Source organism: Camarhynchus parvulus, chromosome 20 (genome assembly GCF_901933205.1).
Source record: "Camarhynchus parvulus chromosome 20, STF_HiC, whole genome shotgun sequence".
Classification (NCBI taxonomy): domain Eukaryota; kingdom Metazoa; phylum Chordata; class Aves; order Passeriformes; family Thraupidae; genus Camarhynchus; species Camarhynchus parvulus.
Window position 1 is genome coordinate 5354599 of NC_044590.1, and position 25115 is coordinate 5379713.

A 25115-nucleotide genomic window follows, 5' to 3' on the forward strand; every position below is an offset into this window, starting at 1 on the left:
GTGAACTACAGGATAGTAAATGTCAGGTCAAATATTAACCCAATAATCTTTAGTTTGGTTTAACCTTTTGACAGATTAAGCTGAACACAGGAAAAATGAGAGGAGGTGGTGTTCTTGTGTAAGATTATTTTCTTTAGTCAGCACCTGTCCCCTGAGCTGATTCCATTTGTCATTTTATCAGCTTGGTGGGAGGTTTGCTTATAGAAAATCATACAGCAGTAAAAGGAATGATGTCTGTGTATTTACTCTTTATTTATGTGAATGTGATGGATGTTGCACTCAAACACTTTCCACTGCAGCTGGTTTGGACAGTGAAAGTAGCTTCTTATCTGAGAGGCAGATTAGTCAAACTCCTAATTAAAGAGGTGGCACTGAGCAAGACAAGGAAAGGAACAAAAAAGTACAAAAATAATGAAAATTTGTGCTTAATTTCCAACTCAACTACCAACTCACTGAAAGTATGATTCATTGTTGCAGTGTCAGTGTTGGAAGTGTTTGCACCCCTCAGCGGTGAGACTGAGCACAGGATCCCTCATACCTGGCTATGAGCTCATAAGTTTTCTGCATCTGTGGTTACTCTACCATGCTCAAGGCCTCTCCAGTTCTTTCCTGAGTTTATTGCATGGATTTCACTTCTGTAGTTACATCAGAGCCCATCTCCCCTCCTGCCTCGAGTTAACTAAACTTGAAACATACACACAAGTTAAGAAACCCAAAATACATTGTCAGTGGTTTACATTTTTGGCTGCAATTTGCCATGACTTGGCTCCCTCTTCTGGAAAAAGGGACAGTAGCAGAGTGAATAAAAATACTTCATAGTTTCATTTCCTGCCCAAATAAAGGGAGGAAAGCCTACAACTAAATGAAAGCTAAAGTGGTTACTACGCGTGGTTCCCCTCAGTCTCTTCTTGCAGCAAAGCTCGTTATATTTGTGTTCTCTGTGTGCAGTAGGTCTGTGTGACTGTGCCTGACTGTGCCACAGGCCTTTTGGAGAAGATCTCTTTTTTTCTGAGGAAGAAATAAAAGCAAAGGCTAAAGTATGACGATGATTTTTACTTTTTCAGCAACCTCCTCTGTGGAGCTGTCTTTGGTGTGTATTTCACCTTTTTGCTATTTCACTCTCAAAGGTTCAGCTCAATAACAGTATTATGCCTCCTGATTTATGTAGAACACTGTTCATCAGGGGCCTGCCAAAGGATTCATGCTGGGAGAAGGATGTTTGAATTACCTAAATATTAGTCTGCTAAAGGCTTCATTGCACCAAGGATGGAGAGGTTTCTGGCTGCAGGAATAGCAGACAGGAGGTGTCTGCCCTGCACCTGCGCGTTTTGGTGCAGCCCAGCAGCTCTGGTACTTTTCCCAGGGGCCATGCACGACCTTGCTCAGGCTGTGCCGGAGCTCCTCCATCCTTTGATCACCTGAAGTTTTGCCGTTCTAGTTTCCAGGCTGCAATCGGCCACAGCATCACCTGAACGATGCCTCAGCAAGGCTCCTCCAGCCTGCTCGTTCGTGATCTTTAAATGAGTCACGAGTCCTTTCGTTGCGGACTGAGATAACCATCATTTCAATTATTTATTTCCACAAAGGAGTTTGATTATCTCTTTCAGATACAGCAAGGCAGCGCCTCTATCCAACAGACATAAATCAAGCTGTAACACCACTCATCCCTATTTATTTTATCTTCGGAAGCGAACGTTATACTCGCTTCTAAACCTTAAAAAGCAGAACCAGAGACTTTGCTGCTGCCAAACCCGTGAGAGCAGCGGGGGCAGGGAGCGATTCCCTGCCCGGGTACGGGAGCAGAAGGACAGACCCTGCTCCGTCCCCTTTCCGTGCCCTCGCTGTGCCCGCTGCGGGTGTCAGCAATGACCGGAGCAGAGGGAACGAGCGGAACCCCGCGGTTCGCCGGTGCCAGCACCTGCCCCTCCGGAGCCCTCCGGCTCCGCGGCTGCCGGGGCTGGCCGAGCGGGACCGGCACCGGGCCGGGCGGGACTTCCCGGCGCGGCGGGCGGGGGCGGCGGGAGGCGCTGACACGTGGCCGCGGCCCGGCGGGGGAGGGAGCGGCGGCGGGGCCGCGATGTGAGCCGGGGAGGCGGAAGGCGCTGCCCGCATGGCCGCGGGGGGCGGCGGCAGGAATGTGCCCCCGGGCAGCGGCCCCCGCGACGGCATGAGGCGGGATGGCGGCACCGAGCCCTACTGGTCCAGGTAAGGATGGAGCCGCTCCCGCTCCCGGGGAAAGCGCTTCCTATCTATCTCCGGGACTCCCCGGTGCCTTCCCCGCATCCTCGGTCCCCGCAGCTCCCGGGAGAGATGCGGCTCCGGGATGGAGGCGGTCTGGCGGCCCACAGCGCTCCCGGAGAGGCGATTTCGGAGGAGCTTGGTGCTCCCCGTCGGACCGGGATCCTCCTGTCCCTGTGTCGCTGCTGCCCTCCTGGAGGGACACGGTCCCACCGCCCTCGGCGGTTCCCGCTGTCTCACTCCTCCGGACTGCAGCAAAGACGGTAGAAGGAAGGGGGAAGATAGGGAATTACTGTAAAAAATATGGGGAAAAAACAACTATTGAGCTTATTTCTGGCCTGTAATCAGTGAATCAAACACAAAACCGCTATGAGGCTCTTATCGAAGTGTTCCAGTGGGGATGTTTGTACTGGCGATAGTAATTCATTCAGATAAAGTCTGGAATAGGAGCTGGGCAGCAGCTAGACAGCAAGAACTGCTCTTGATGCAAAGTCATTAAAATACTTAAAATGCAGTTAAACCCCCAGTGAGCACTTCTAACAGCAGGGGCACAGGCAAAGGCAGGGCGATCCGGTGTCCGGTGCTGCTCCTCTGTGCCGCCCTGGCAAATTCATCCAGCACCAAGACCTCAGGATCAGCCCCTTCTCCCATCTGGTGAGATGATGATTCCAAAGTACCAGTGGGGCAGCTGGAATTCATGCTCAGAGGCTTTTCCAAGCTGGGAATCCCTGTGCTTGAGGAATCTGGCTCGGTTTCAGCTGGCTGATGTGCGGCTGCCGCCGTGGTGCCCAGCCCTGGGGCTCCCCCCTTCCCCTCGCCTTGGGGTCACACTGCGGTGACCTCGGCCTGGCGGGAGAGCAGCGGGACAGCCACAGGACAGGTGGCACCCGTGCCAAAGCACAGCAACAGGAGACCAGGGGGATGGATTGCCCCTGGATGAGTTGGTTTTTCTCATCCATGGCTCTCTGCAGGGGCAGCAGGCTGATAGCCGGCTCTGAACTGTTGTCCCGAGGGGGAATCCTCCTGCGCTCACAGATCGGGATGTCTCATCAAATCCACGCTCACCCTGACTAACGGGGTGGGTCTTAAAGAAGACCTTTGGCACAGAGGAGCTTAGCATTTGAAGGTTCTTTCCTCCTAAAGCACTTAAGAAAATTCCTTCTCTGTCTCCCCCTTGCTAACTTTTCTCTAAGTCTTTGAGAAGTGGGAATGGTGGGAGCTCACACACCAGATTTTCATGAGGCAAAACTTTAGTTTATAGGCTTCTCCTCTAGGAAAAAAAAAAAACACCCAAAAAACATTTGACCAGAACAAGCTCTCCTGTTTCTCAAATCTCTTCGGAAAAATGCAAAACATAGATAACACTTTCCAAAACAAAAGGGATGAAAACAACCTGTTGATCAAGACAGACATTTTAAGTGACCCTGACCATGCTAAGTGCTGCTGATAATTGAGAGAATCCTGTTAATGGGAAGGAGCAGCAGGATAACCCTAAGGCACCTCAGATCATTATCTATATTGCTGTAGTTCACAGCAGCTGAGATCATGTCCCCATTGTTTAGTGTAGACACAGAGGTGGTCACAGCCCTTCTTTGGGGAGGTTTTATGGAGGTTTTATGGCCTAAAGCAAACGGGGCAGGTGGAGGTTGAGTAAGGAGGAGCAAGAAGGGGGAATGAGCCACCAGATCGTTGGAGCAGGTTTGTCAAGTTGTATAAAGTACCTCACTGGGTGAAGTGAATTTAGTGGACAATTTGTGAACAGTATACGCAAATAAATAACTTACTTTCATATTTTCCAAGTAGTGAGTTACTGCCATGGGGGCAAGGTGTTATCAAGTGGGGGAAGTGACATGGGCTCTCCTTTCATGCTCCAACAAAAGACATGCCAGGCAGCCTTCCAAGATCTGTCAGTGCAAGGAGAGATAAACAGTTATCTTGGCAGGTTTATTTCTCCATCTTTGTTCACGCTGCCTCTTCTTTTCTCCTTCCTTTTTCCAACTGGCTTGTCCTTCCTCTTCCACTCTTCTTGCCTTGTGTTTTCTCCTGCCTGTCTTTCCCAAACTTTTCTGCAGGTTTCCAATGGCTCCATTATCACACATCTCTTCCAAGAGCAGCACTTGGGGATTCCTGTTTGGGGCTTGAAAAAGCCCTCATGCTTTTGTAGCACATCTGGACAGTTAGAGAACATTTCTTAATGATGATCCTAACATGCCAAAGCAGGACCCCATGGGCAGTGGATGTGTTTAAGCATTTCTGGTTTATCTGAGGGAAGACCAAAGCAGTGAAAAGAGAAATCAGTCGCTAAAGGCTGCACACAAACTCACCAGCAGATCCAGCACTGGATGTGGGGCTCACATTTTGGATGGTGCCTCCAGGAGAGAAATGCAGAAGGAAAAACTCACTGTGCCCTGAGAAAGCAAATGACTCCCGAAGCCGCTCTGCATCTCCCAGCCTCCGGCTACACCTGAAGACAAGGGGTGATTATAAAAGGTTCTTTAAGCTCCAGAGATAAAAAGAGTCCTACCCCCGGCCACAGGCTGATCTCCAGTCACCTGATCTTTGCCCAGAGACAACAGTCAGTTGTTTATTTCTGAGTTCTGTGCCCTCATCTTTTGTCAACATGATGTTGCAGCTTTAGTTGGTTATTTGGGGTATTTTTAGTGGTTGGGATTTTTGTTTTACAAGTTCCTGCGTTTAATAGTGACCTTGCTGAGAACTTTTTTCACATGGAAAACATAAGCAGGGCACACATTTCATTCCTGGCTGATCCGTGTATGCCCTCAGATCAGTGTGCAAAGCATGCCTCTGCTTTATTATTATGTTTTCTCACCACCTCCACCTGGACTCAACAACTACTTCCAGCTCATATGAGCTGCTGAAATTTAATTTCATCTTTGCTTTTGCCGAAAGCAAGAAATGAAGAGAGGGAATAAACCCAGAGCTCGTTTGCTGAACACCACTTTGTTGCCATCTGCAGCTCTGTGGAGGGAGCTTGAGCACAGGAGGCGGACAGGAAGCCAGCAGCTTTCCCAGGAAAAAAAGCCCTGTGTCCTCTGTGCTGCTCTTGTTGGCTGCTAGCTGGATTGGGAAAAAAAAAATCCAACAACTCTCCCCTAAACCCCAAAGCTGGTTTTGACAGTGACAAATCATTAGCTTGGAGCTGGTCTACAGCATGACAAAATCTGCTTGAGGAGGGGGGAAAATTACTCTAAGCCTCTCTCTTGACAAGCATGTTAGATTTTGAAGGAGAAATTGTTGAGAAAAACAAAGAATGAGAAGTGAAAGGACTGTCAAACAGGGTTAAAAATAACAACCGGGGTATTATCTGCTGGCACAGGGGTGTCTGCATGGCTGCTGTGTTGGTGCCACGTCAGTCAGTCCTGCTTGTGGTGGGGATTATTGTAAATTACAGCTATAGGCAGGTAAGCTGGAAAAGAGTGTTTTTGAAGGAGGATGATCCCATGGGCCCGGGAATGGGTGATGAGGGATGTGTGGACACACCATGGTTGCCAAGGGGACCACAGGCACCAGCTGCCCGTGCTGGGGACATCCCCCTGGGTGGGGGTGGCCCAGCTTGGGCTGCTGGGTGTGCTGGGTTTGGAGCTGGTGGCGTGGCTGGGAGCTCAGTACCACCGTGTGGGCTCCTCCCCATCCTGCCCAGGGCTCCTGCCAGGGCCTGGGGAGTGTCCCCTGCTGGGGGCTGGGACAGTGGGAGGGCTGGGGGCGCAGGGGGTGACTGCACTGACGTGTTCTCTGTGCATCTCCCAGGAGCTGTTTCTGATCTCTTTTTAGAGAGGGGAGCTGAGGTAGAGATGCCCTCCCTGGGAGGTGGGTGTTGTGCTCTGCTGATGGTCCCTGTGCCCATCCTGTGCAGATCAGGAGCTGCAGTTCCCAGTTCTTCTTCCAGTGATGGAAAACACCCACAGATATTGCAGATGGCTTCTGGCCAAGAGCTGTAGCTGGGACAGGCTGTTCGTAGTCGTGCTGTCTAACACAGCTCTCTTGGCACCTGAAAATACCTGGAGGTCCTGACTCGTGCCTTGGAGGGGCTAAACTGGGATGTAATTGACAGCCTGAGCCCCAGAGAGTCCATCTCAACAGTGACCTGAGTGTCTGCCAAAGCCCTGCAGACCGGGGGAAAGGAGGGAGGCGAGTCAAGAGAAATAAAATTTGAATAAATATTTGCTCTGTGGCATCTACTGGAGAAATTCCTCCAGCAGGAAAACACACTGCAAATAAAGATACCCTGTGCTGCTGGCTCTGCTTGCACTGCCAGACAGCTCAGCTTGCTTTTGCCCCTTTGGGGATCTCAGGCATCCTTGAAAAATCCATCCTAACCACTGTGCCCTGACTGGGGGATCCATTTGGTTGGTGGGAGCTGGGTCTCAGGGAAGTCAGGGAATGCTTGGAAGCAAAGCCATTTCCACCCAGTGTCCAAGGCTGCATTTGGAGGGGGAGAACCAAGGGACATCAGACAGGGCTGCTCAAAAAGCCACCCAGGAAGAGTCATAAGGGCTTGGGCTAATTATAGTCTGGGTGGTGGTTGGAGGTTTGTGAAATAGGAAGTGTTTCTGGCTGCATGGCTGCTTTGCTCAGTGAAGAAGGCCTCGGTGATGTGCAGGAGGGGATGCACCTGCAGCGCCTGTCTCTGGTGGGGAGGAGGGGATTGCACATCAGGCTGGGCACTGAGGAGCCATTGCCATCACTCAGCACCAGGTTACATCAGTTCAGGGCTCCAGACAAACTCCAGAGATTCCCTGCCAGTGGTGTGGAGGGCTGGCCCAGGGATCTTGGTGGGGGATGCTTGGAATCAGGCTGGTGGCACCAGTGACAGCAGTGGCTGTGATTTCCTGTGCTCTGACTTAGGCTGGTTATCTGCAGCACATTCTGTCTCCCTCCCTCATCAGTGGATGCGTTAGATTTAATCTGTTACCCCTGGTGAGGTTTCACTTCTCAGATGGCTGATGTCATCCACAAAAACTTCTGTTTGATTTGTCACTGTTCCTTAGCTTTGAAAGGAGGGGTTTAATTCCTGTCTTTGTGCTAGTGCAGGTTCCTCCTGTGCAACCTCTGCTGTTGTTGTTTTGCACTGAGCAGAACGTTGAGTCATCTGCAGCCTCTGTGATAACTATAATTAGGAGAAAATGCATTTACAAAGCTCTTTCCTGTGATGCAAGCACGTCATTGTCCTTGCAGGGAGATCATTCCTGCCATGCTTCCAGGTGGGTGTGAGCAGCTACTGATTACATTTGACACTCATAGTCTTTGCATGGATTTTCCTAGCTGGATGTGCTGCCTACAGAGGAAGAGGTAGTCTGAAGCCATCATTATATTCCCCACTTGTTGTGAGCATAATCCCTACTGATGTAATTAAACATAAAGGAAGAGAATATAGAATGGAGTAGTAGTCAAAGAGAACATTGAGAGTGTGTCATACACCCAGAGATTTATTTAGTACTTTGGAATAAAAATAAAAGTCAAGAGAAAAATGTATCCCTGGAGTTTTGCCAGAACATCAGTTGGAGAGGAAGCTTCTTGAGAGAAATGGAGTAAAGCATCCTTGAGATGCTCAGGTCTTTTTCTCTCCCTCTTACACCTTACAGAGTTATACAGGGTTTAGGATAAAGGAAGAACTGTTGATCTGGTATTAAAATGCCACTGTGCTTTTTAGGATACCTGCAGGTCATTCTGCACACCCCAGAATGACTGGAGAGACAGAGCTCAGCCCCACTCCAGTGAAAGTTCTTAAAGGTCTCCCTTTGCTGCAAGGGAAAGTACAATTTACAAACTATCTTGGCGGCTAAATAATAGAAAATACCTCCACACATCACTGGCTGCCGTGCTTTACTCCATCACCTCGGTTGTTGCAGGTTCAGTAGCTCAAATTTATCAGTGCTGTGCTCTTGGAGATAACAGAGATCATGGCCCTGGACTGGCAGCAGCCATTTGGGCAGGGCAGGCAGGAGTTGTGCCTGGAAGCATCCCATCCCTGAAAGGTTTTCCATGGCTGGTTATCCCCACCTGCCCTCTGCCTTTGGTGGGACATTTATACCCAAAAACTCCTGTTGTATTGTCCTGCTGGGGTTTCTCTGACCCAGCCATGCAGTGTCCTGGAGCCTTTGGTTTCCCTGTGCTTTTCTGTGGCAGGCTGGAGTCAGTGGAGCTGCTGTTCCTGGAACTGGCTGGGGCTGGTGGTTAAAAACCAGCCCACCTTTGGTTTTGCAGCAAATGGAGAAATGACTGAAGATAACTTCCTCTCAGGGTAAGCCCAGGAGGGGCTCTGAGAGCATTTCCCAGCTAGCTGGGATGACTGAGGCAGGTCAAGCCCTGGTTACTCATTCCTCCAGCAAAGAGACGTGAGGTTTGCCAGTTTCTGTGTTATTTTGTGCACTCGTGCGTGTGCACAGCAACAACAGTTCCAGCCCTCTAAACACCACCTGAAACACTTCCAGTTCCTCCTGCCAGAGGTTAGCCCTGAGCTGCTTATCTGCCCTGTCAGGAAACAGCAATAAATCCATCTCCAGCAGGTTCACCTGTTCTGCTTTTCATTGTTCCTTCACCTCCCCGCTGTGAGGGCCCATGTACACCTTTATAAATGGGGTTGTGCTGTGTGGGATTAACCCACATTTATCATCATTCCAGTACAGAGAAACCAGCTCTCTGTTTGATGTAAAAGGTGACCCGGCTTGTTTCCCACAGGGAGGGTGTTTGTGTTTAGCAGGGTGGAAAGCCCAGAGGTTACTGCCCTGGTACAGTGAATTCCTCTGGAGCACAGTCTGTTAGCTCCATGCTTTGTGCTCTGGCCCCAGGCAGAGAAATAATCAAACACAAATAGTACCAATAGTGGATGTTCTTACTCAGCTTTTAACTCTGTAATTCACTGGCAAATGGGGGCACCCAAAGTGGCATGGCTGAGGGAAGGCAGAAGGATTTACCTGACATTTGCAGCAAAATGTGTTTGTTTGCTCCAGGAGCCACCACTGACTTGCTTCTCACTTATTCCTGTAGGAGACCTTTTCTTGAGGCTGAGAATTCACACACCAGAAATATATATTCTGTTAACATATTTTCACTCTTATTATCTAAAATTTCTTATCTGTCCAGGCTTAATTATTTTGTTTATCTCTCTGAGCTCTTCAGGCCCATCAAGTCTTGTCTCTCTAAAGAATTCCTGCATATCCTTCCTTTTTAGGAAGGGTAACACACAAATCACCTCCCTTGGGGAATGGGTAGAAATGCCAAATAATTAATGTTTGCTACCAAGAGGTGTGTCTCATGCAGGTGCTTCCAACGTCATGCCCTGACCTTTCCTTTGTTATCCTTAACTTTTAAAGAACAGTTCCTTAACTTTTAAAGAGCAGTTTCTTGTTTGGGGGTAAAAAACCAAACAAACCATGTTTCTTCCTGCCTTTCCCTCCATCCGCAGCCAGTGATGTCCAAGCAGCCCATTCCACCTTGCAGCCTATGGACAGACATTTGCTGCTGGAGTCAAATAGTGTTTGGGATGAAGTTGGCATCGTTCCTAAAAGCCAGCAGATGGGATACACTCTGTGTCAGCCCCACTGTGCCCCGGGGACTTGTGCTGGCCTTCATTTTATCCAGACAGCTTCTCGGCTGGCAAGGCCAAGCTGACCCCTCAATCCTGGCTGTGCAGGGACTCACGGGGTCCAGCATCCCCCCTGCCCTTTCCCACCTTCCTGTCCCTCCCTGCAGGCCTGAATGCCGTGTGTGGACGGCGATGCTGCTGCTGGGGACGTGCCTGCTGTACTGTGCCCGTGTCACCGTGCCCATCTGCGCTGTGGCCCTCAGCTCCTACTTCGACTGGGACAAGAAGCAGTTTGGTGTCGTGCTCAGCAGCTTCTTCTGGGGATACTGCTTGACACAGATTGTTGGAGGACACATCAGTGACCAGTACTGGAAATTATTCTCATGTTTTCTTGGTTTAATGATGCTTAGCTTGGTTTTGACCCCTCAGTTCCAGTTCCAGACCCCAGCGATGGGGTGGAGGGTCCAGTGTGTCCATGGGGAGAAGCTCTGGCTGAGAAGGGATGTGGGTACTTTAGACTGGCCAGATAGAAGCTGTGGATGTCTCATCCCTGCAAGTGATTCTAGGATTCTGTGAATACAGCTTTTCTGATTTGATCTGCACAGGTGATCTTTGTTTTCAGTTCAGCACTTCCAGTCTCTCTGCCCTATATTCTCTTGCAGTCTTTTTTCAAGCAAGTCCCCACGCACTGTTTCCATCATGTTTAGAAAAACTGTCTCCATTGTGTCATATGAATTAAAAAGCAAACAATTTCCCCAGCTGGCTGTAAGGGAGGATCTGAATCATTACCTGCTTGAGTCCCTTTCCCCAGCCAATCTATTCTTAGTGAGAGAGCTTTTCTATGAAATCTTTTGTGAGGAGCACATGCCTGGAAGGGATGCATTATCTGTGAAGTGCACTGTGCTGTTTAATTGAGATCCTTAAGAGTTTGCAAGAAAACACCCAGAGAAACCTGAATGGTGGAAGGCAGAGCTGAGGATTGCAAAAGAGCAAATGGAAAGCAGCATCACTGGTTAAGAGAAGCAGAATGGTGGCAGCAGTTGGGCTTCCCCTTCATCATCATAAGAGAGTTGAGTGGCTCAGTGCTGTGAGATCTCTGGGATCAGTTGGATGGGCAGAGCTGGCAGGAGCTGGGAAGGGAAAAGGTCAGAGCTACTCCCCAAGGGCCAAGAGAAGAACAGGTTTGACCAAAAGGTTGCTCTTAAAAACAGGTTAAACTGGGAAGGGCACTTGAGTCTGAACTGGAGGACTTTGCCCTTTTGCCCTGCTGTCTTTGATAATGTGTTTTCTGTCTTCCAGAATAGGAGGTGAGAAAGTTCTCCTCCTTTCAGCGTCAGCCTGGGGGTTCCTCACAGTCCTCACCCCGCTGCTCACCCACATCACCTCAGCCCATCTGGTTTTTATGACCTCCTCCAGGTTCCTCATGGGGCTGCTGCAAGGTGAGACTCCTGTCCTGAGTGTGTCTGTGTGTCTGTCTGTCCAGGGGCTTCCTTGCACAGCAGCTCATGTGCAGCACATTGAGATGCAAGTCCTGTGGTTTGCAGTGCATGAACCCTTCCCATGGGTGTCTGGGCAATTCTCTGCCTCAAAACAGCCTCCACATCCAGAACTTAATGGGAAAAACCAATGACATTTCTAGAGAAAGTCACTGGCAAGTCATTTCCCGGTAGAAATCTCTTTGCCAGACAGGGGCTGCTGGCTTTGGAAATCATCTCTGGTCGTGTTTGGTTTTCCACATTTTAAAACTCCTTAAAAACACTCGGAGAAAATTGGCCCTTGCCAAAACTTTTGGATAATTTGGTGTGATTTTCCTTCCCTCTTGCCAAGCTGCAGCACTGGGAAGTGCTTTGGCGCTGATGGATTTACTGTAGCAGTGTGATGATGAAAGGGGATTACGGAGAAGGCACAAAAAAACCTTTGATGGCGATGGATCCACTCAGTTTATTCTACATCCCTGTTTTGAATTCGCCAAAAATTGTGCTGCTTTGTCTCACTGTTTTGCTCATTCTGGATCTTTTAAATTTGGGGTTTTTTTTTGCCTAACTGCTCCCTGCCTTGCTGCTGTTTCTCTCAGGGGTGTATTTCCCATCCCTGGCCAGCCTGCTGTCCCAGAGGGTCCGGGAGAGCGAGCGAGCCTTCACCTACAGCACAGTGGGGACTGGATCCCAGTTTGGGTGAGTTCAGAGGCCTCTGAGCAGCAGTGACAGCTTTGGACATCCCATCTGATGAAATGCCATTAAATAGTTGGAGGCAAAACTCACAGCCCAAAGTACATGTGGATCCACGGGTCCTCAAGGACTCCTGCTGCAGCTGAGGAAGCCTCAGGCAGTTGCTGTCCTGCCTGCCAAGGATTTATGTGTTGTTTTCTCTTGCTTTTCAAACCAGACTTTGAAGACTGTTTGCAGCATTTAATTACTATGGGAAACGGCCCAATTCAGTAGGAAGAGCCTGACACTGGTCACCTGTCCTCTCTGATAGATGGGAAGAATAGAGCTTCTCCATCTCTGCTATCTCCATCAGAATTTCCTTTCTAAGTGGAAAGGTTGCTTAAAAGCTGAATAGAAATATCACTCTGTTGAATCACTTAGTTTTCCAGTGTTCTCATTTCTTTTGCTGCTTTAAACATTCTATGGGATACTGTACGCCACCAACCTCCTTTTCTTTCCCCAGTGACCATTTTTCAGTGAGGGGCAGGTGAGGCTGAGGTTCCTTTCAGATTTTTCCTGCCACTGAGGATCTGGCCTGAGATGCCACCCAGGGAACAGGACAGGTTGCAGAGGTGGGACTGTGGCAGCACCCACACGTGCAGTGACTGAGAAATTCTCCCTGTGAGGCTGCTGAGGCCCTGGCACAGGGTGCCCAGAGCAGCTGTGGCTGCCCCATCCCTTGGAAGTGTCCAAGACCAGTTTGGGTAGGGTTTGGAGCAACCTGGGATAGTGGAAGGTGCCCCTGCCCATGGCAGGGGGTGGAACAAGATGAGCTTTAAGGTCCCAAGCAAACCAAATAATTTTAGGGTTCTGTGGTTCAGTGACAGCAGTGTTGACCCCAGGGGCAGTCTCCCACTGATGTGCTCAGTCTGAGCTCTCAGCCAGGCCAGTAAATCTGAGTGCTTTCCCTTGCAGAACTCTGCTGATTGGTGGTGCAGGATCTCTCCTCCTGGACTGGTACGGCTGGGAAAGTGTTTTCTACTTCTCTGGTTTGCTCACTCTGCTCTGGGTTTATTGCACCTGCAAATACCTCCTGAGTGAGAAAGGTGAGTCCAGCTGCATCCCTGGGGCTGGCAGTGCTCCCAGGGATCTGAGAACTAAGTGATTCCCCTCCATTATTTCTGCAAATCCTGTGTGTTTCCAAGATCATGCCTGGTTTTACACAAAGGCCTTTTGCTCAGATGTTTCTGTTACACACGCTGTGTCTCACCCAAGATCCCCAACCCAAAAACCAGGATTTGAGCTCTTGCAATGCTGATTTCCTATTTCAAGTCCCATGCTGGATTATATCATTGCTGAGAGCCTGATCTGGCTCCTCAGTACTCTTTAAGCACCAGTGAAAACACAAAACAGAGCATGATCTTCAAAGTGGATTAAGCTAAAGCAGGACAAGATACTTACTCCAAACTAAGAGCATCTGCACACAGAGCTTTTAAAAACCAGTTAATCCACAATATCTCTTCCCAAATAACTGCCTAGGAGTAATTCCACATATGGACAAACCATTACACCTGGCTACAGCATTATTAGGGTGAGTGTGGCATGTAGGAGCCCAGCTCAGTGGGAGCTGGGTGTGTGCCTGGTGCTGCACAGAATCCAAACCCAATCTCTACCAAAAGACTTTTGTTTCATTATAAAAGAGATAAAACACATGAGTGAAGGTGGCTGGATTGGGAAGGGGTGTGGAAAAAATTTGGTCAGTGTAACAAGGTGTTTCCATGAGCATTCAACACTGGTAGAGCCAAAAAACCAAGGGCTAGAAGGAGATTACAAGTGGTTGTACAGCAGTGTCCCAGGGATGCACAGGTAATTACTGACCACAGCATTCCTTGGGGTGTTTTCTTCCCTGCAGAACTCACCATCCCCATGAACTATTTAACGAGGGGACTCTCAGTGCCCAAGCAGACCAAAGTTCCCTGGAAGCAGCTGTTCAGGAAGGCACCGATCTGGTAGGCAGCTGCATGCATTGGCCAGGCTGGCAGCATCCTCTCTTTTCTCCTCTCTGGGCTTATTTCTTCTGCCTCTGTGGTTTTTGTCCACTTACTTATATATTTGAGAAGCAGAACCAGTTTTCTAATTCCTTCAGTATAAATAAAGAACTGCAAAGGTAATCTTGGCAAAGGTGGTGTATGTTCTGTCCACAGGACTGTCAGGCTGGAATGTTGCTGGCAAATCTTTCTCCTTCCCAGGCTGTTCCCCCTGGATGAGTTCTGTGCCCCTCCAGAGGGATATTTTCCACGGGTCTTGTTGGAAATGCTGATTGTAATGGGCTCCTAACAAGTGCTGCTCAGGGGCCCTGGGTGGCACGGGCTGTGTTCTCATTGCTGCCAAACATCTTTTTAATGGCCATTTTCCCTCTGGGATGCTGCAGTGGCTACTGAAGCTCATCCAAGCATGTTCCCAGGGGCTGTTTTAAGGCAGGGAGGAGGAGGAGGATGATGGGGCTGCAGGGCAGCAAACCCATTCCTGCCTTTAATAGCAATGGAGCCGATAACAAATCCCTAGAAAACCCTAAACAACACCTCTCAGAGCAGGAGGGCTCCTGCAGGGCTGGAAGGGAAAGGCAGTGGCATAATTAGTGCCTCAATTAACCTCCCTGGCACCGGGGCTGTGCGGTGGGGCAGCGCGGTGGGGCAGCAAGGAACCAGCTGCAAGGAGAAAGCTGAAAGCAGTGACAAACTGAAGCTGAAAATCAGCCGGAGCTGAAAATCTGTGACAAAAATCTCAGGAAGCCGAAAGGAGTTAGCTCTCTATGACAAAAATCTCCGGGGTTTCTGTGAGGAGCTGACCCCTGGAGTGCCCTTCCTTTCCCAGGCAGCATGACCTGTCACTGCTGATTGTTCCCTCTCAGCTGTGTATTTGCAGGGCTGTCATCATCGCCCAGCTCTCCACGGCCAGCACCTTCTTCACCCTGCTCTCCTGGCTGCCGACTTTCTTTAAGGAAACTTTTCCCGACTCCAAGGTGGGTTGGCTCCAAAGCATTGCAGTTCAAAGGAGGCTGTGCTGGGTGCCTGCCAAAAGGGGGTGGAGATGAGGAAGATGATGGCAGAGGGATTTGGTGAGAGCAGGAGGAGGTTTCCTTGTGGGGTTTGGAGCCGTGGCACCCCTGCTCATACTTTTGGAGATCTCTCCAGGTTGCAGAGGCTGGTTTCTAGCTGCTTGTTTAGGGATGCTGAAGGGTGCAGGGAAGAGCAGGTTTTATTGGGTTTTAGACTGCTTTTCTTCTGAGGAAAAGATAATTTTCAACTAGCACAAAGCTCATGACATTATGCTGTTGCACATAACCACCATTCACTCCTAGTTTTTTACAGGGTTTTTAACTGGACTAACATTGTACAGCTCAGGCCTGCCTGTGAAAATTAAAATTACCATTAATAACAATAATGTGTGCTTCAAAAATACTACAAAAGCTTCCCTCTCCTCAGCACAAATGATGCTCCCATTTTTCAGAAAGCCAGGCAGTACTGATCTGGGCTGAGAACTGGCATTTTCATCTTGTTCTCAGCAACTCAGTCTCCCCCACAATGGCGCTGTTAGCTTTTTTACAATTTCCAGAGCTGCTTACAAATGCCTTTTCATATTACATATGTAAAGCTCTTTATGGCATACTTGATATTTATATTAAAATCATGTGTTAAACCAGCAAACATATTGTTGTGACAAGATCTGTGCACCTCGAGTAATGTGCTTGTGCAGCAGTAATTTACCATCTGTTAAGCATTATATCATGGTGCCCTTATGTAAGATGCTCTATAGAGTGCTCCTGCAGCTGATAATCGTTTTGTGCTGTTTAAAACGGGCTGAGGCTGCTTGATTTTTTTTAAAGGATGGCTGATAATCCCTACTGTGGGTAACCTGTGTCACCTGCTGGCCAAAATCCCTTGCTGCAGGTGAGCTGGGCAGCTGCCTGTGGCCACCTGAGTGAAGGTGATGCAGGGTTTGGCTCAGGGTGATGGGCTGTGGGATGAGACAAGGCTGGGATTGATGTGCTGAGCTGCTCTTAACAGACAGCACCACCCCACAGAGCCCATGGGCTGACATTGTCAAAAATGACCCAGACCCAGATTTCAAAGGCATGGAAAGATGCACATGGACCCTGGTGTGACTTCCAGGAGCATCTTTAGCAGGATTACTCAAACCCAAGATCATTCAGCCCTCCCACACATCCCAAAGCCGGACAGGAAGGGGAGATGCGCCCACAGGGTGATGGGCTCTGAGCAAAGGGGGAGATGCTGGGGGTGGTGGGTGCATGGATGGATGAGTGGGTTCAACCAGCTGAGATGAAATCCAGCCCAGCCCACACTGATTTCAGCACCAAAGTGCCCCTGAGCAGCTGTAATCCAGCTGACCACTAATGGTCTGTGATTACAGCTGCAGCTCACTTAATTGAAAATGGGCCGGAGGATGTTGGTACTCATAGTGTTACCTAATCCTGCCATTAGAAAATCCAGCTCTGCTCCCTCAGCCTCACACAGTAATGCTGCTAATGAGCTGGAAGCTGCTGGAAATTTTGCCAGCAGCTTTGCTGGGGACCCACAGGAAACCCACACTGAGCTTCCCAGGGCTCTGTGGCTGCCCACCACGTCATCTTGCTGAGCAGTGAACTTTGCCATGTTTAATCCTTCTTTCCCAGACTTTTCTGCCTCTCCTCTGGATGCAGCATTGCTGGGGAAGAAGGAAAGACAACAAATCTACAAATGCTACAGGCTGTGATGCACGTGCTCCCTCACAGAGCTTGGAGTGGAGCACGGTGCAGCTGCGAGCTGGCTCTGCCAAGGGGGTACAGGTGCTGCAACAAGTCCTGAGTGCTTCATCATTTCTCTTTTCTACAGGTACCACAGACTGTCAAAATATTTGCAAACAAGACTCAGCTCTGACAACAAATCTCTCTTGATTTTCACTTCTTTTCAGGGCTGGGTGTTTAATGTAGTCCCCTGGCTGGTTGCAATTCCGACGAGCTTGTTCAGTGGATTTCTGTCTGATCATTTAATTAGTCAAGGTGAGAGGTCTCTATGGCTTTTCCTCAGCTCTTATGGGATGTGGGAAGAGGAGCTGGGTGGGAGGAGGAGGGCTTGTTGGTAGGGAGAAGACCCAGCAAATAGACAATGTGAGGTTCTGATATAAAGCAGAATAAATTGTCCAGTGTCCAAATCCCATCGGTGTGTTTGGGGCTCTCTTTGACCTCATTCACGTGGAGATGAAATCTGGGCATCTGAAATTTATTTATGTTGTAGTTTCCTGGCTGGGCAACAAGGTGAGCTGTGCTTAACTCCAGGTGTCTCTTTCTTCTCCAGGGTACAGAACCATCACCATTCGTAAGTTCATGCAGGTAAGAGAGCTGGAGCTGTGGGAGAGGTACCTGAGTTACCACTTAAACTCTGATCATGTGGCAGGCTAGACCTTAATTGGAGCTGGGTTGGGGGTTATGGATGGAAACAGGATTTTCTGCCTTTGCACATTAACTGGTGATGATCAGGATGTGTGAAAGGAAATGCAGAGGAAAACCCTGCTGAGGAACAGAGCCTGGATGGATGGCAGCATTGAGCACAGAGAGTGCTCTGAAGGGGTTTTCTTGCACAGCCTGTCCCTGGTCATCCCAAATGACCCCTTAGGTACTGAGGAAGTAGCAGTACAAGGGTGAGCAGAAATAGAAATGCTGGGTGAGAACACAGTGTATCCTCTGATCTGCAGCATCACATCCCTCTGGACACACCTCTGACACAGAAGGACATTGAGGGGGGAAAAAAGGAGCACAAGGTGCACACAAACTCACGGCATTGGAAAAAGGAACAGTTTGTTCGTGGCAGGAGTTGCTTTCTTCTTGCAGAAAACGTGCTGTGGTGTTTAATTTTCCCTTTTTTCCAGGTCATTGGCTCTGGTGTCTCGAGCATTTTTGCTTTGTGCCTGGGCCAGACCTCCAGTTTCTGCAAAGCAATAGTGTTTGCCTCAGCCTCTGTTGGACTGCAGACCTTCAACCACAGGTGAGGAGAGCCATGGGGACCCTCAGCTCCCCTGCACGTTTGGCGTTTTGGGGTCTTGGAGGAGATCTGGCTGTGAAAACAAGAACTGGCACTTTCCTGAGCATTGTTTTTGGGACCCTGTGAGGCTGGTGGAGTTTGGAAATAATCCAGCAAACCTCTAGCATGGAAGGGCTTGGACCAGCCCGTAGGAGGGAGATGGAGCAGGAGGGGAATTGCATCGTGGCCCCTCTGAACACTTTGAGTTGAATTGTTTTCCTTCTGGTACTCACCTGCTTTCCTCTCAGCTTCTCCTGCCAGTGCCATTTCTTATGCAGGAGCTTTCCTTGTGTTTGACAAATCAAATGTGTAAGTGATGGAAAAGCAGTCATGTTCCATTCAAACAACCGTTGATCTCCCCCTCTGTCTCTCACCAGTGGCATCTCAGTAAACGTGCAGGACCTGGCCCCCTCGTGTGCTGGCTTGCTCTTTGGTAAGGATTCTGTGGGGTTTCTGTGCTGGAGAGCTGGGGACATGGTCAGCAGCATCAGGGTTTGAGCAGGGGCAGCTCTGGGCGGTGTCTGCCCTGTGTGTGCAGTCTCAGCTTCCTTCTGTGACAAACCTGCCAGTGCTGGGGCAGGTGACACCGCCAAGGTGCCTTTGTGCCTCTCTGAGGTGCTCTGCTGCACCCAGGGCTGGGCTGGGGCTGTGTCTCTGGTCTCTGTCGCTTGTCCAGAGAAGCTGGGGCTGCCCCTGGATCCCTGGAGGTGTCCAAGGCCAGGCTGGACAGGGCTTGGAGCAGGGCTAGGGGAAGGTGTCCCTGCCCATGGCAGGAGGATGGAATGAGCTGAGCTTTAGGGTCCATCCCTGCTCAAGCCAGTCAGTGATTCCACAGTCACAAAGGCATTTTGCCCAACGTGCAGAGCAGGGCTTGGTGGCAGTGATGAAACCTCTCATGTCTGTGGGTTTTCACAATTTCTTTTCACACCTTTTCTTTCCAGGGGTTGCAAATACAGGAGGAGCCCTCCTAGGTAAAGTACATTTTCCTGCACCTCCTCCTTTCCTGGGGAGCCCTCTCCCTGCAGAGGGCAGGCTCCAGCCCAGAGCCTTTGTTTGCATTTTCTCCTCCCTCTTGTCTGCAGGTGTCATTTGTGTGTACCTGGCTGGATACCTGATTGAGACCACTGGCTCCTGGATCTCTGTTTTCAACCTGGTGGCAGCTGTGAACAGCATTGGGCTCTGCACATTCCTCCTGTTTGGAGAGGCCCAGAGGGTGGACACAGGCTCTGTGTATGTGGATCTTTAGAGATGAGCCCAAGGAGCAGCTGAAGGACAGGAGACTGTCACATCTATGGATCATTCTTGCACAAGTGCCAAAGAACATTTTACTTTTTTTTTTAGGTGTTTTAATGGGAAAAAATATGCTGAAACCAAGTACATAATGGGTCTGGATGAAGCCCATGGGAGAAAAGAAATTTAGAGTTCATTTTTTTTTGCTCAGGGCTGTAGCTGGTGGCTTGCAGAGCCATCCAGCTCAACATCTCCAGTGAGGGTATGGTCTGTGGGACCAGTTTGTCCCAGTTTGTGTCTCGTGGACAAATATCCTTGTGGCCAAAGCAGCTGACCTGGCCTGTCTCCCAAGGCTGCTGTGGTTCCATGCCCTCGTGAGGGGAGCTGCTTCTCCATGTGGGACTGGGGCTGCCGTGCTCTGCTGTCCTGGGGCAGCTCTGGGGCTGCTGTGCCCCGGGTGTCCTGTGGGGTGTGACAGGAACACCCCAACGAGTACCTGTGCCCTTAACCCCCTCGTGTGCCTTCGTTCTGCAGCAGGTACAGTCAGGTTTCCAGGGCTGTGAGGTCAATCCCAGGCTTCCCTCCAGGGCTGTGTGGCTGGCTGTGTGCCCAGGGCCATGGGGCTGTGTCAGTCCTGCTGTCACAGAGCTGGCAGGGGGCTCCAAGCCAAGCCTGGCTTTGCCCAAGGGCCCAAGGTGTCCCTGCTCTCCCTGGTGGCCTCAGCCCAGCCCTGAGCCCAGGTGGACCAGCTCCACCACGAGAGCAGAGCTGAGCTGTCCCCTGGGCTCAGGCTTAGCTGGGCTGACCCAGCAGTGCAGCTGAGGAATCCCCCTGGAGCTGCTTTGGGAAATGCTGTGAATGTATGGGAAGAACTGGTCACACTCTGTGCTGTGGATCTACAAGTCCCAAATGCTTTCTACGTGATTAGATGTGTCCTCCACGTGCTCTCAAAGCGCTGAGGGAGACTTTCCAAAGAGCCTGGCATGGGCAGGTTTTGTTTCTATGTTAAGCATAAATCAAATTTCTGCATTGGGCATGCACAGGGATGTGGATCCCTGTGGTTCCCTGTGTCAGAGGGAAACACTTGGCTGTAGACACCTCTGAGCTTGAATGTCTTAAAGTTATTTATAAATATTTTAAAATTTAAGCAGCAAATCCTATATTTTATGTAGTTGAGGCCTGATTCTGCATGCTTGTTTTGAGTGGTACTCCCACCAAATCCAGCACTATTTCTCAGAGGGGAGGATCTACCAGCCTCCAGTGTTTGGTTCTGTAGGATCAATTTTCAAGGTGAATTTCACATTAAAGCAATTCATTGCTTCTCCTCCAACCCCCTGATTGCAGCCTGAAAGGATCTTTTGGGTTTCTTTAGTGCTTACCAGAAAACTCAGGCTAGGAGCAGATTTCCCAAGGACCTTGCAGTGCAGGAAAGCTATAGATTCAGGTGAAAAAAATCCTATTATCCTCTTCCTCACCATTTTTTGGCCAAATTTCTTCTTGGAAGACATTTTGGAGCTGTGTAAAGTTTCTGAGTGGCCTGGTTTGTAGTGAAAACACTGCCAGCCTTTTAATTGCTGGGACACTAATGGGCATCACTGATCAGAGCTGAGCCACTTACTGGGCAGTTAGAGATAAGGATGGCACTGCCTGATGTCTTCCCAAGAGAATAAAGAACCAATGTGGCCTGATGGGACAGGGAGATAAGGAAGTAATTTATTTTTCTCCTTCTGTGCTCTTTTTTTTCTCTCTAAAAGGTCATTTGCTACCTTAGGTACCACTCTGTATTGGGGTGCTGCAGGGCCAGGAAGGCTCCTGGGAATCCTGAATCAGTGGGTAAATTGGGAAAAGCACCCAGTAACAAACACAAACAAACACAAACACAACCAGGCTTGCCAAAGAGGCCCGAGGCTGTGCAGCCATCTCTGTCAGCTTGTCCTTTGTCCAGTCTGAGCAGATTGCTTGCATGGCCTTTTTTTAGTGACAGAAAAAAGATCCCTGTGGGTTTTGTGGGGTTTTAGAGTATCTTCCCTGGCCATGCAGTGCTGCAGGTCAGGAGCACAAGGAGTCAGCTCTGGTTCTCTTTGCTGGTTGCAGCATTTCTTGTGGAGGAGTTGGTGAGTTTAAATCACTCACATTTGAATTAGGCTGCTTGGCCACCCCTTGGATCTGCCAGCTGGGAAATTTGGAACTGATCTTCAAAGGAAAGTGTTTGGCTGTGCCTTCTCTGTGAATCCAGCTACCATTCCAGTGAGCTGTCCAAGTTATCTGTCTCTGGAACTGGCTAATAAGTTCAATATCTGACCTACACTTGAGGCTTATGTTTCATTCTCATCATACCTCTTTGGTGAAGTATTGAAACTGTTTTATCTGTACTGTTATTTGTTTAAGCCAAAGCTTGTGGTCTGCAAGTTTTTGCTATGGAAGGGCCTAAAAAGAATAAAGGCAGTGAATCATTTGCAAACGGTGGTTTTGCTTTGAGTGCAGAGGTGTAAATTTGTGTGATGAGTGAGGGCCAGAGGAGTATATTTGATATGATAAACTCCTGGGGGAGGCTGTGCAGGGAGAGTATTTGGGCTGGCAGATTTTCACAGCATCCTCACGTGTACATCAGACTCAGAGTTCATCCAGCTACATCTTCTCACTGATTTGGGAAAAATGAGTGAAGAGCTGCCTTCAGCAAAGGTGTGGACAGTAAAGCATCAGCAATATCAGTTGTTAAGAGTAATGACACAAATGAAGTGATTCTTGGCTGAGGTGGGGCACACCCCACACACGGATCACCTTCCACGTGGCGATCCTGCTCAAAACAAAAATAAAAATTCATTTCCACCTTTCTGTATATGCTCGCTGATAGGTTCGAGCAGATGCCAACAGAGGGAGCTGTGAGATCTGGGATGTGGCAGCTCCTGGCTGGGAGAGTGCAGAGCCCAGCCCTGGCACAGCTGGCACAGCTGGCACGGGCAGCATGGCTGGTTTGGCACAGCTGGCAGAGCCTGGCCCTGCCCACGAGCAGCCCTGGCTGGTGGCTCTCGTGGCTGGAGCTGCCTGTGGGAGCCCCAGGATTTGCTGTCCCAGTGTTCACTTTCACCCCCCACAGTTGCTGTAGGGAGGAGAAGTTTTGGACACATTTCAAAAGGAGAAATAGCCATTAAATGAATTTTAACACCTCATCCATAGGGTCAGGTAATTGAGACAATATCTCTAAGTACTGTGGACTCCTCTGACTTTCTCATCAATATTCAGAAAAAAACCCAACATGAAACTTGGTGGCATGAAAATGATGCTGAGGATAATTCAGCAGAGTGCAAGTTATCTTCAACTTTCCCTGTCTTTTTGCTCCCCTTACAGAGGTATTAACAACCTCTGACATGCACATTTGAGCTTTTTTGACCTTTTAGGTCATTTAGGTGATTTAAAGGTTTAAAGCTCTAAGAAACCACAGACTCACTTTAAAGCCTGCCCTGTTCTGCTCCAACTGTGTAGAGCCTGAGAGAAAAGAAGGGTTTGGTATTTTTGTCTTTTATATATATATATATATATATATATATATATATATATATATTTTTTTTTCCTGTTCCTTTTTAAGTCTCCTTTTCTGCCACATTCCTTAAATTGTCAGTGTCCCAGGTTGGATCTCAGCTTTCCAGCCTGCCCTGAGCAAGCAGGGACAGGCACAGTGCAAAAGGGCCTTAAAGGCTGATCAGTGGCAGGTACCTTGCGTTGCTGCTGGGGGTTGGTTTGTATTTAAATTCTTTGGGATATATTCCATAGCTGGCTGGAGATCATTAGAAGGATGCTGTTTTATTGCAGTTTGCATAACACTAAATCAATAAACACATTCAAGCAGATGGAAAGCCAAACACAGGAGGAAAGTAGCACTATTTGGAGGAGAAAAGGGATAGCAAACACCACTCCTTGCTGGTAGTTTTGCCTGGAAAACACAAGCAGATGCTTTCACAGCAGAGACCTGATCTAACATCCACCTGGCAGCTCCCCAGGGCCAGGACATGCCCCAAAGACAGCAGCTCTCAAAGGGCACCCAGTCCTGTAACAAGCAAAATATCACCATTTATTGCAGCCGTGACCTACTGCACAGCAAGTAATGAGGAATTTTCCATTTCAAACTTTAATGCAATAATTAAGACATCCATTAAGGTCTTTACAGTTTGGCTGCTTGTAATTAAAAATGGGGTGATGGGGGGGCCAGTGGCAGGGAGTTGCAGTCCAGAGCATCAAGCTCCCACCTGCAGCTTCTCTCTGTTTCCCTTTCTTCTCTGGTTTCTTTCTTCAAAACAATTTTTCTGGTTTGGTTTGCAACTGTACCCAGAGCATGAAAAACACGTGAAGAACATTCTTAAGTTCTAACAAGTACAACTTGGGTTCAAAAAAGAATTTTTATCTTCTGTCAACACCTCCAAAATACTGATCCTGCACTGGGGCAGTTTGTGGGGGTGTCTCTGAGCAGTGCCAGCGGTTTTATGCTCCAGTTCATTCCCAGACTGGTGTAGCTCCTGCTTACACAGTTCCTGGTGCAGGATTAAGGGTGGGGCAGCTTTTAATCCAATAATGGAATGAGATGAAACCCGCATATAAACCCACATCTTCTGAAGTGTCTCTGCTCCTGGGAGGCCCAAGTCCCATTATCCAGTAATTGGATTTGGCCTTCTAAAGCAGGACTGAAACACTGGAAAATTTTGTCCCCAAATCACCAGATTTTTGCAAAGGATTAAGAAAAAATAATGATTTGAGTGAGGAAGTAGCTGCCAGAGAAGCTTTGGCTGATCCCTTGAATCCCTTCCTGAATTGCTTTCCCCTGCTCTTTACAACTCCCAATATATGGGTGACTCTCTCTTGTGTCTCCAAACACAATTCTGGACATGATCTCGTGCAACTTTGACATTCACTATTCTCTAAAAAAATTGTTTTTCATTGCAGCTCCAAAGGAGAAAAAGGTTGCAATCCCACTTCCATGGAAGACAATGGAAATGTAGACGTGTAGCAATTACCAGGAGGATTTTATACAAAGAATTAGCAACCTATTCATGCATGTCCTGCATTCTCATTAAAGGCAAACTGTTTGTGGGTGACAGGGGATTTTCCTGTGCAACCATCTAGGCTCACTGCAGCTGTTAAATTCCTTTCATGTCAGGTTTTTTTGCCCCTCTCCCACCAAGTTTCAGACAAACCCACTCATTTACAGCCTCTCCCGTGTGTGAGCTACAGGTGGGATGGATGTTCCACGAGTCTCATCCTCAGCCCTTCAGACGCTCAGAGCTGCTCTGGACCCTGGCTGGGCACAGGAGCCTCTCTGTATTTTGCTTTAATTTTGCCCCAAACGTGCCCACAAACCTGGCGTCACAAATTTCCTGGTTTCAGTCACCTTTGTGTGGTTTTGCTGCTGAGCTAACCTACTCCTCAGAACCTGCAGATCTTCTCTGCCTCCTCCAGCATCCTCCCTCCTGCTCCTCCATTCCCCTGCCCCATTCCACAAAACCACTTGGCAGGTTTTGGGGAGCAGATGAGGCCCCCATGTGTCCCCAGGGTTGTGGGAAGGAGGATGTGTCCTCTTATTGTGCATCCCAGACCCTGCTCAGTCCCTGGTTATTTAGCAAATAACCCCCCTGAACAAGAAGTATTATCAGCAGGAGCATAATCAGATATCAGAGAGGAGGTCTTTAGATGAGTAATTTATTGAGATCTCTTATTTCATTTTATTTCAGCCCATCTGGGACACAATTGTTCTTTGGAAAGGGCTGGAGGCTGCAATTCCCACTGCAGGAGCCACCTGGAGCAGCGAGAGCTCAGCGTTAAACTCCCGTCCTTGCAATCTCATTTTGCAGAAGCCTCTAAGTAGGACAGGCACTGCAACAAAGTGGT

General features: G+C 48.9%; 1 protein-coding gene across 1 annotated transcript; it reads left to right on the top strand.

Moving 5' to 3' along the window:
- The first annotated feature begins 2068 nt into the window (after positions 1-2068).
- On the top strand, positions 2069-19254 carry SLC17A9 (solute carrier family 17 member 9). The gene is made up of 13 exons (XM_030963119.1): positions 2069-2205; positions 9952-10149; positions 11084-11223; positions 11859-11958; positions 12907-13037; positions 13844-13940; positions 14857-14953; positions 16903-16990; positions 17286-17320; positions 17857-17972; positions 18386-18441; positions 18950-18979; positions 19091-19254. Exons 1-13 carry the CDS (start codon positions 2111-2113, stop codon positions 19252-19254), a joined length of 1347 nt encoding a protein of 448 aa, XP_030818979.1. The 5' UTR covers positions 2069-2110.
- Positions 19255-25115: the final 5861 nt, after the last annotated feature.